This window comes from Physeter macrocephalus, chromosome 14 (assembly GCF_002837175.3).
Source record: "Physeter macrocephalus isolate SW-GA chromosome 14, ASM283717v5, whole genome shotgun sequence".
Taxonomy (NCBI): Eukaryota; Metazoa; Chordata; class Mammalia; order Artiodactyla; family Physeteridae; genus Physeter; species Physeter macrocephalus.
Window position 1 is genome coordinate 52,509,747 of NC_041227.1, and position 11,532 is coordinate 52,521,278.

At 40.7% G+C, this 11,532-nt stretch overlaps 1 protein-coding gene across 46 annotated transcripts in view; it reads left to right on the plus strand.

The window, feature by feature from the left end:
- Window positions 1-11,532, plus strand: part of RBFOX1 (RNA binding fox-1 homolog 1) — a 395,937-nt gene that overhangs the window by 278,604 nt on the left and 105,801 nt on the right. For all 46 annotated transcript variants that reach the window (XR_003682855.2, XR_003682859.2, XR_008619184.1 and 43 more), the window contains one exon: window positions 8,903-8,956. Coding sequence is in view for 41 of the 46 variants with exons in the window: in XM_028498770.2 (XP_028354571.1) it covers window positions 8,903-8,956 (54 nt within the window). In the remaining 5 variants the exon portion in view is untranslated. The remainder of the gene's footprint in view (window positions 1-8,902; window positions 8,957-11,532) is intronic.

Genomic DNA, 11,532 nt, shown 5'->3' on the forward strand with positions numbered 1-11,532 from the left:
TATATATATATATATATATATATATATATATATATATATATATATAGTCAGTATATATTTAAAACATTCACAGTAGTGTGTGCATGCTTTTTATATGAACATGGTGTACATATCATTTCTAATTGGCTTTTATAAGTCATATGGAGTTCTTTCAATGTTAATACATACAGACTACATTCATTCTTTTTAGTGGTTACATAATATTCCATAAAATGAATATATGGGTTTATTCCCACCTTACATACTGATTGACATTTTTTTTTCTGTTATAAACAATTCTACAAGCATTTGGTAGTTTTGTTTTTGTTTTTCTTCTTTCTGCAAATGGCTACCAATTAGGCTAAGCCAGTTTGTTCTTATTTTTAAAAGGGGCAAAATTAAACAGAAATATACCCTCAATACAATAGGAGTCTAAGGAGAAAGACCAGAAGAATTATTTATTCTGCTGACCCATTTTTCCCAGCTCCAACAACCCAAGACATAACCTTAAATGGTACAGAAAATTTTTGCAATAGACTTTGAATACCCAGTGATGAAATGAAGCAAACCGCTGAGTTACATGTCATGAAGACTTTCTACTTGGGTAAAAATGATAGCCCTGCAACTTGCCAGAGCTAGTGCACAATGACACCAGCGTGACTACTGGGCACTTTCTTTAATTATGAAAGTAGCAATTGTGTGTGCGTGTGAGTGTGTGTGTGTGTGTTTGCACCACGCATGCTTTCATGCATATGCATAGATGTTAATGTCTGCTGCTTATGTGAGAAAATAAAGCAAGGGAAGCCAAATATTATTCCTTAAGACATATGTAGGCATATTTATTTTAAAGAAAGTGCTATTGATCAATGACACACCCAGGGGCTGAAAACTGGACCTGTGGGCCTTGGAGACACAATTCAAAGCCTATTTATTAATAGCCAACATCTCTGGAACACTGAGTGTATGGCATTACGTTAAGCATTTTAGATGTACTGGGTCCACATGAAGTCCTATAAAGACATAGTTTTCCTGTGGTAAAGCTGTAAAATTTGAGGCTAGAGGAGATGGAGTGATTAGTGAAGCCTTTTTCTTTTATTATGAAATAACAAAATCTTGTGGCCATGCCCATGTGTTATGAGTGCATCGCTTTCCCCTGTCATCTTATAGAACTGCACTCAAGCAACCGGCTACAGGAACAGAAAGATTATTAAAGGTGCAGCCCCAAATTCCCAGTTTGGTATGTTGGCATAAACATCCCACATCCCATTCCAGGGAACCATGCATTCTTAGTTTCCAGAAATGTCATCTGGGTCTCTAATCTGTGTACCCAAGAGGGGGTACTTAGGGGCTTATCCTGTCACATGGACTGAGGATGGTACCTAAGGGGTAGATGGGCAGTCGCAGTAGAACTGACTTAAAAAAAAAAAGGCAGATCCAAACTACATAAAGATGGTTGGCTTCTACAGAGGAGATGGTGGAGAATTTAGGTATTCAAGGAAAGTAGTTTTCAAAGCTTTTTCAATCCTTAATTCATGAGTACCATCACTACAAGTAAAATTTCCCATAAAATGCAGTCCAGCATAACTGAAAAGATATGGGGCCCTCTCAGATCCTTAACAAGCATGACTGTGTTAATAGAGGATAGTATCACTACCAAAAAGAAAAAAGAAGAAAGAAAGAGAAAAGAAAGTGGTAGCTATGTGAGATGAGGGATATGTTAATTAGCTGGATTGTGGCAAAAATTTTACAATGTGTATGTATATCAAATCAACAAATGGTACACCTTCAATCCTTCAATATAGACAAATTTAGTTATCAGTTATACCTCGATAAAGCTGGGAAAAAAAGAGAAGTGAGGACAAATAAAGTCACATGGAAATGAGAAAATTGATTGGTGAGATTCATTCATTAGCTACCTCATTCATTCTCACAAACCATCAAACTTAGGCTTCAGTAAAATTATGCATTACTAGAGTCATCAAATTTTGAGATCACCTTCACATGGAAGAATATAACTCTCCATGCCAGCATCACATTCATGCACTCCTTCAGTCTTGTCAGTCATCCAACAAAACTTTAAGCAACTGCAAAGTTTCTGATGATGAATAGGACAAGACCCTAAGCGTGATAAGACACGAGTTTAGGAGGCTCTGCTATAGAGGACCAAAGTTAATGAAATCATGGAGGATGTGGATTCTGTTTCCCAGGACAATTTGAACTTGGCAATAAGAGAAGACTGTAGAATGACATATAGGGATCTGGAAACCGCCCCATCAGAAAGCTCCACAAAGAGGGAATTGGGTGGGCTACTTCTGTATTGCTGATTTTTCCTGAGGATACCAACCCTCAGAGAAGAGTTAAGCTTTACTGAGCTCATTGGAGAGCAAGTGTTTCCTCTGTAAAACAGGTTGAGAATCAGATTCTCAGGAACTTCTTCGATGTTGGAGAAGCATGGGTGTTGGATGTAGCTCTTTTATTTTCTCCGAGATCTTAGGAAGGATGAAAACGGGACAAAAAGACCCAAGACTATATGGAGAGGGAGACTTGGCATCATACCTGCCTTTCACTGGCTATTGAACTGCAGGCAGGCTGTTGAAACCCTCCACACAACAGCTTTCCCAAGTGGGACCTGAGAAATGGGGCCTACTATATAGGGTATTTGTGATTATTATGGGAGATAAAATACTCAAAACAGTGGCAGGAGTACAAAGTCCCCTAAAAATTTAATTACACAATAATCTCAATAATAAGTAGCCATCCTGTTCTCTTTTTTTTTTTTCCTATAGATGGTAAGCTGAGTTTCCTGATAGACTTACTAACTTAAGGATCAAACGTTCAGATGCTAACAGAAGCTGGCCAGGTCAAATAAATAAGCAAGCAGAGAGGGTCTGAGAAACTTGTGGCCTTTTGGGACTCTCTTTCATTTTCATACTGGGAAAAGCAAAGTATGTCTCTTCTAGGAGAAAAAAACAGCACAGGGTAACAATAAAAGATTGCTGACCTTTGGCCTCCAAGCCCAGCATGTAATAGGGAGTAGACAAACTGGGGGGTTAAGTGGGGTGGTCCCTCATCACCCCCAGCAAATTGGTCCATGGGGGATTCTTAATCTAAAGTTGCTATTTCTGCTCATGTTTGAAGAGAAACAGAAATCCTGAATAGATGAAATTTAAATGTTGACAATAAATATGTGTTGCAAAAAAAAATGTTACTGAGTGAACCAGATGCAATGTGCAACTGACTTTTCATTTTGGGCATTGCTGTCTGCACCATTTCAAATACCAGATCCCTGGCATCCTCAGGTCATGTCTTTAGAAAACCTCAGTATGCAGTTTTGGAAACCCCGGACATTTTTTTTTTTTAACATCTTTATTGGAGTAAAATTGCTTTTCAATGTTGTGTTAGTTTCTGCTGTATAACAAAGTGAATCAGCTATATGCATAGGTATATCCCCATATCCTCTCCCTCTTGCGTCTCCCTCCCCGTCCTACCCTCCCTATCCCACCCCTCTACGTGGTCGCAAAGCACTGAGCTGATCTCCCTGTGCTATGCAGCTGCTTCCCACTAGCTATCTATTTTACATTTGGGAGTGTATATATGTCAGTGTTACTCTCTCACTTCGTCCCAGTTTACCCTTCCCCCTCCCCGTGTCCTCAAGTCCATTCTCTAAGTCTGTATCTTTATTCCTGTCCTGCCCCTGGGTTTATCAGAACCTTTTTTTTTTCTTTTAAGATTCCATATATATGTGTTAGCATACGGTATTTGTTTTTCTCTTTCTGACTTACTGCACTCTGTGTGACAGTCTCTAGGTCCATCCACCTCACTGCAAATAACTCAATTTTGTTTCTTTTTATGGCTGAGCTGAGTAATATTCCATTGTATATATGTGCCACATCTTCTTTATCCATTCATCAGTCTACGGGCACTTACATTGCTGCCATGTCCTGGCTATTGTAAATAGTGCTACAACGAACATTGTGATACATGACTCTTTTTGAATTATGGAAACCCCGGACATTTAAGGGTGATTTCTTGAATGTGTTTCTTTGATACCCAACTCTGCAAAGCCCTAGAGAAGGCACGTGCAGAGTTTTTGTTGTTGTTGTTGTTTTGCGGTACGCGGGCCTCTCACCGCTGTGGCCTCTCCCGTTGCGGAGCACAGGCTCCGGACACGCAGGCTCAGCGGCCATGGCTCTCGGGCCCAGCCGCTCCGCGGCATGTGGGATCCTCCCGGACCGGGGCACGAACCCGTGTCCTCTGCATCGGCAGGCAGACTCTCAACCACTGCGCCACCAAGGAAGCCCAACGTGCAGAGTTTTTTGTGTGCACATTCAGACCTTTTAACACCTAATACAGCCATAGTTAACACTGGGGACCTCGGCCGGTGTTTCTACAGAAGGCTGGCAGATGACCTTTGAGAAGCTAAATTTTAGGAGGGGAGCACTGATTTGGATGCAGCCCTTTGAGGCCAGGCTGCAGAGGGATCTCTCTAAACAGCTCCTGTGTGTGATATGGAGTGAGACCTCCACATGTCTGGTCTCTGCTCCGTTGCTTTGTTGTATGGGGGCCCTGGGAGCTGGGAGCGGTGGGCTTTGTCAGCTGTTCTCCCTTTGTTGTAAGCTTCATTGTTCAGTTTAATGTCCTTGATCAAAATCTCTGAATTTGCAAGGCCTGGGGACATACACAAACTGCCTGAGAAATTAAAACTGGGATCATTTTGTCCGTCTTCCTGACAGTGCAGGCTCCTGTCTCCAGCAAGGTGATCCCAAGGGTCCCTTCCCGGTACTAGAAGGAGTCACAGGGACTAGGAGTCCATTTGCATGTGATTTGCATACATTTACATAAGCCTGCAAGATCCCTGTTAAGTCTGAGCAGAGGTGATTTTCAAGGGCTGGATTCTTATTGCCTTTCCCTTGAAGACAGTCACCCCTAACAGGGCCCTTTTTTATTACGTGTATATAGGGAAGCAGGTCTTTGACAGTGGGAAGGAGATCCTAGCTAAAAAGGAATGAGTCCATTAAAAAAAAAGCTCTTTATTCTTTCAGTTCCTTTAGAGCAAAACTAAGTAAATATATGGAGCATTGACTATTTGCCAAACAGTTTTAGATGTTGGGAATTCACATCCGACAGCAGTCAGTCCCGCTCACTTTACCATTAATTTTAATGAAGGAGAAAGTTTATAAAAACAATTAAGAACAAGCAACGAAAGAAAAAAGATAAATCCAGGCGGTGTTAACCGCTATGCAGAAAACAAAACTGGGAATTGAATCAGGGGACAGCCGTAAGAGTAGGGAAGGAAGAGGCATTAAACAGCCTGCCCTGGGGAGACTATTGGAGACCTAAATAATATCAGGTCAACTTTTGAGGAATGAGCAGAGTTCTCCAAGCAGAGCGAGCAGTGGATACAATCCAGAATGGTCTAGATTGGTCTAGAAGGATCTTAAGTTGTTTTGAAAAGATGAAAAAGGCCAGTGTCACCACAGTTTGGAGAAAAGGGAACAGTGGTACAAAACAAATGGACCGGGGTTAGATTGTGTGGGCTTGTAGGTCAAGGTAAAGAATTTGTGTTCTAGGGCTTCCCTGGTGGCGCAGTGGTTGAGAATCCACCTGCCAAGGCAGGGGACATGGGTTCAATCCCTGGTCCGGGAAGATCCCACGTGCCATGGAGCAACTAAGCCTGCGAGCCACAACTACTGAGCCCGCATGATGCAACTACTGAAGCCTGCATGCCTAGAGCCCATGCTCCACAATGAGAAGCCCACGCACCTCAACGAAGAGTAGCCCCTGCTCGCTGCAACTAGAGAGAGCCCACGCATAGCAACGAAGACCCAACACAGCCAAAAATAAAAAAATTAAATAAATAAATTAAAAAAAAATAATTTGTGTTCTAAGTGCAGCAGGAAGCTATTGAATTCTGAGTAGCAGGATGACATGTCTGATTTACTTTTAAAAATTGGTTTGGCCACTAGGAAAAAAGGAAGAGAAGATGGTGAGAGTTAGGACTTTGTTGCCATGGACTTGTCCACCTAAGAGATAGAAATGTCTTGGGCTGGGATGGTGGCATTGGTGAGGGAGGGAAGTGGAGAGAGTGGAAACATCTTTTCAAAGTCTAACCAACAGGATTTTCTAATGGATGGTGCATGGGATATGAGGGTAAGGGAAGCATCAAGGCATTATTTATCAAGGATTTTGTTTTGAGGAACCAACTGGATGTAGATGCCATTTGCTGAAGGGGGGAAGACTTGGTGAGGAATCTGCTTCAGGGGAGGAGGGAGATGAGAAGTTGAGTTTTCGTGCCTGTGGTGTGGTTCAGAAAAGCCTTTGTTTTTCCTACAGTGGGAATAGAGCAGCCTTATTTAGGAGAAAAGACCAGTGATGGGAAGAAGGGAAAACCTGCACTGATGTTCCCATGGCTACCTGAGCAGTCTCATTTCATTTTGCTGCTCACAGATCCCAGCTGACTTATTGTAGAGGAGACCTTATCAATTACCTCTCTCAATTAATACTTGCAAATGTGAGCTGGCATAGATCTTCTGAGGAGGGAGAGTATCATTTTGTTTCTATTATGTTTATATTGAATGGAAGTTTTCCATGGGGAGACTTGGTAAACTGGTAGATCATTGGTAGATAGTTAGAAAGTGGCATTAAGTAGTATGCCCTAAGAAGACATCAGGTCAGCTTTGTCAAGAGCTGAGAGATTGATTGATTAGTCAAAAGATAGATAGATAATAAAGAGAGAGAGATGATAGAGATGGATGGATGGATGGATGGGTGATAGATATAGATAGATAGATAGATGATAGATAAATAGATACATAGATAGAGTTTTCTATGCCAAGGAAATGAGGAAGATAAATGCAGATGAGAGAAACATGATTCCTTGACAGTCTTAGACACCTCTGAGAAATCTGTTTCTTTGAGAAAAATGAAAGACTGTTGGCCTAACTTACAATCTTTGAGAGTTACATCAAAGTTAATCAATGGATCCACATTTAGTGAATGGTGTGTCCCAGCCTCGTGTGCAAAAGGAATTATTTCAGGGAGTTAATAAGAATGCATAAAAGAAACAATGGTTTCAAAAAGACCCTGTCTCTACTACCAGTATAAGGTAGGGGCATAAGTAGGATGTAAGATGGAGGATGGAGGGAAGAAGAAGGGTAATAAATTCATAACTTATTTATCCACTTAATATGGCTACATATAGATTTCTTTCACAAACTCTAGATTTCTGTGAAAAACTAGCAAGAGAAGTTTAAATATGTCCAGATAACCCTGAAGCTTTATTTGCAGCCAGTTTGCTCTATTTTCTCTTTGATTCCAAATGACTTAAGATGTGGACATGTCCTCAGAAATTGAGTATTTTCTTTTTTAGGAAGCAGTGAATTTCAGTTGGTCAAATTGAAGTCATTTTCCATATTTATAAAGCACATATTCTGAAATGATTGGGGTAATTTTTATTTGTATACCACTATAGGAATTTCTACAAGATAAGATGTGTTTAATATAGGAGAGGAAGGTGACAATATGGAGTTTCAGAAGCCCCTGGGACAATACGTCTCAGAATTTCATGTATCGTTCTCTGGGTCTAAAATTGCAGCCAGAAGTTTCCCATTAATATGCCTCCCAAGTAATCCAAGGATAACCCTTTGGGAAACCCTATCCTAAGATCATCCTGGGTGCTGTAAACCAGCTAGTTTATTCAAATTGGAACGGAAAGTTTCCAGAAACAAAACATTCTTGAAAAGTTCTAGGAAGTTCGTAGGTCCATCCAGGGGCCAATCTATTGCAATATTGTGCCTCTGTCTTCCTTAGTGGATCAGTAGATTGTGGTCACCTCTCAGCTGTTCTTACAGGCTCATCACTTAGACCAGGCAATAGGATGGCACACCCTCTCCCTCTGGGAAGAGCTCAGAGAGTACTTGTCACAAATACCTTCTTTCACATCACAACTCTCCCCATTGCCTTTTCTCAGGAGCATTTAGTAGAGGACCTCTGATGTTTGACCTTCACCTCAAAGACACAAGGTTTCCCACACCTATCTTCTGTCCTTTGGCAAGTCTGTAATGGATGCCTTTATAAAGACTTACCAGCAGGAGCAGGAAATGATCACCAAACCCTAAAACATGATCATTTTTTGAGGTCGTTCCCTAAGTAATGCCCAGTGGGTGTGTAATGAGGGTAGCTTCTTGATTTGCAAATATTCTTGTTTGCTCTTTTCTTGAGTAAAAATTTCTAAAGGGCCAGGATTCATTTTACAGAAAACGCACCATGTGGAACATTTGGAAAATTACAGGATTCTGTTAATCCTATATACAGGTTGTTTGAAAGTTACCTTAAATATCACACGCTTATTAAGAATTTTTATGGTTCTTGAATTCTTTGAAATGTATTCCACACAATCTCTAGTGGATAAATGTCATTTTCTTTGGGATTTAAAAAGCAGTTTGGAATTCTATAGAGTCTCTGGGTCACAATCAAGAATGACGATTATCAGAATATGTTTCTGCAAAGAATTCTGTTCATGAGATCTTCCAAAACTTTGCGAACTTAATACAAAGGGATGTGATGGAATATCTAGCAGTGATCCATGAAAGAAGACCAAAAAATTTAAATTATTATAGGGCCTCTAGAAAATATTGATATGGGATGAAATGAATTATCACATCCTTTTCAAAAGGTTCATCTGTAGCTGGTCAGCAGTTTCCATGCTATTAACTTGTATTGGCAGAAAATCAAAAAAGGGCATAAATCTATTTTTCCTATGTATAGTTTTCAGGTATTCTTTATGCCTGCCCAAACTATACATCCTCTAAGTTTTAAAATTAAAAAAAAAAATACACCAACCCATTTGACTTGTAGTTAATTTGCAATGATAGGAGTTGTTGAATCAAATGTGATGATAACATTTTTGTGTATTTGTTTTAAGGCTGGAAATTGAATCCAGTTGTGGGTGCAGTGTACAGTCCCGAATTCTATGCAGGTAAAGAGTTTTCTCTTTGCATGATGTCTTCTTGGTCTTTTCTAAATGTGCTTTGCCTGCCCATAAAGAATGGGTTTATAAAATAATCTGAACTGATAAATTCCTATCCTAGCAAGTTTTGAATCATTTTTTTTTAAGGCAAAACCAAAAGTGTTTAAAAGCTTTTAAAAAATAAAGGGGAATCATGTAAGTTACATTGTGGCATAAGCATGGAGCCGCGGCTCCTTGTGACATTTCACACTGATTTTGCCTCAAAAAAAGCACTGAGATTTTGTTCAAGAGATTTGAACAAATGGACAGCTGCTCATGCCTGTTTTCTTTCAATGTGCCTGAACGTGTTTTTCAGCCATACGTTTCCATTTGGAATTGCATTTTTTATTCCCTTGGCAAAGCAGAGAGTTGGCTTAATTATCCCAATAATGTGCCAGTGTTTTGGAATTGCAAAGAGAAGGATTATTTAGAAAACTAGGAAAGCTAAGTTGTCCTTCTTTTTCCATTAATCAATTTCCCTTAGCAATTCCTTTTCTCTCTGCTTTGCCTTCAAGGGTATATAGCTTTCTCCTCATCCCTTCCCAGCCACCCACCAACTGCCACTCAAATCCACTGTCCCAGAAAACTTGGTCATCAGATTTGGGGAGAGAGTAACCCAGAAGCAACAGCAGCTGAGATTTTTTGCTCAGCATAGCCTGTTACTTCTACCTGTTATTTCCCTGCTCATGAACAAGGCTGCATTGAACACCTGAGAACCTTAGTAGATTTGCCACATTGATGTTGAAAAGAAGTCTTGCTTTGATGTGGCCCTTGCTTTTTAATAAGGAGAAATCAATGACCCGTTGGTTTAGATCCACTCATTTTGTAATCTCTTGATGGTAAGTCACACCCCTTGCTTTGTCTCTTCTGAGATGCCCTACGTCAGTCATTTTCCTGAAACTAAACCTTGACCCTAGTGGATGACAAAGGAACATAGGAAACTTAGACAGCTACTCTGGCACAAAAACCAACTTGATTTTAAAAGATGGTAAACCTTGGAAGGCCCAATGTGATAGCTGAGTTCTGGATTTTAGGCAGGCAATATTTGTAGTTGTTCTTCATGTGTGAATTTTATTACAAGCCTGGGTTACGACCAGGGATTCTAATAGTGAAGTAGTTGCGTTGACTCTTATTGGGGAGGCGAGACCTAGCTATAAGGCTTTCCATGGCTATGTGGTGGGATCCACTTCCTGAGGGGACACATAGAGTAAGGAACGTGGACGTTACTCTCAGGCAGCCCAGGATGGAATCCTGGTTTTTCTACTTGCCAGCTGTGTGATTCTAGGCGAGTTACTTAACCTCTCTGTGCCTCAGCGTCTTCATCTGTTACATGGGAGATGATAGTAGTAACAAACTCACAGGTATTGATAAGAATTACATGGGTTAATATCTGAAGAGTGTTTGGTGCATAGCAGCACCGTATAAATGTCGAGGAAATAGAAATGAATAAGTTAATGTTCCACCTCTCTGCCATAAGGGGAAAGTTAACTGAGAGCTGATTCTGCTGAATTCTGAGTGTACCACTAGACTAAAAGATTCTCTTTTAATTCATGAGAGGACTAGTCCTTCAGTGCTCAGCTTATGCATTCAGGGAGCACAGATATTGCTGGGATACATCTTTGTCCAAAGCTTCAGAGAAATGAAATCCCCCAAAAGGGCAAGGAGGAAGTTGGAAAGCAGCTTCTGTGTATCTGCTGGCAGTGCTGGGTGAAATGGAGTCTCTGGAATAAAGACGTGGCAGATTCTGTGTGTGTGTGTGTGTGTGTGTGTGTGTGTGTGTGTGCGCGCGCGCGTGCGCGCGTGTCCGTGTCTGTGCATGTGCCTATGTGCATGTTTTTTCTCCCCCAAAATAATGAGATCAAGAACGAGAAGCAAGAAACCGTTCAATGAGGAGGTAGGGTATGAACGTGCGAATTGTAACAGAGAGGAAAGTACGTTTTTCCAGCCCCACACAATGTAGTTGCTGGTCATCTTTGGCTCAAGCAACCAGGAAAACACCAAATATCTACTTTCCAATGATTTCAAACCTCTGTGCGTATCTGTGGGTGTTTAAGAGGCCATTAAGACAGAAGAAACAATTCAGAATGACTTAAACGTATGAGAATAAATGAATCTGCATAACTTTTAGAACATTAGAGCAGCCATTCAAATGAGCCCTGGGCCCAGCCTCAAAAGTTAGATCATTGGACTATGGGGAAAAAATAAGTTGTAATAAGGGTTACTCTTGATTGAGTACTTTCATGGTCAGGCACTGTTCTAAGCACTTTACCTAAATTAATGTGTTTGAATCCTCATGGCAGTTTTCCAAATGTGGAAACTAAGGTACGAAGGGTTTGCATCACAGGGCTAAGATTTCACAGCTGGTAAAAAGCCGGCTAAAATCAAGAGCCTGTGTTCTTTGCAACCAGGTTACTTTGCTTTATTTTTTAGGAATGTTAAAAGTCATCATTGTTTTTTTTTTTTGTTTTTTTTTTTTTTGCGGTACGCGGGCCTCTCACTGTCGGGGCCTCTCCCCTTGCGGAGCACAGGCTCCGGACGCGCGGGCC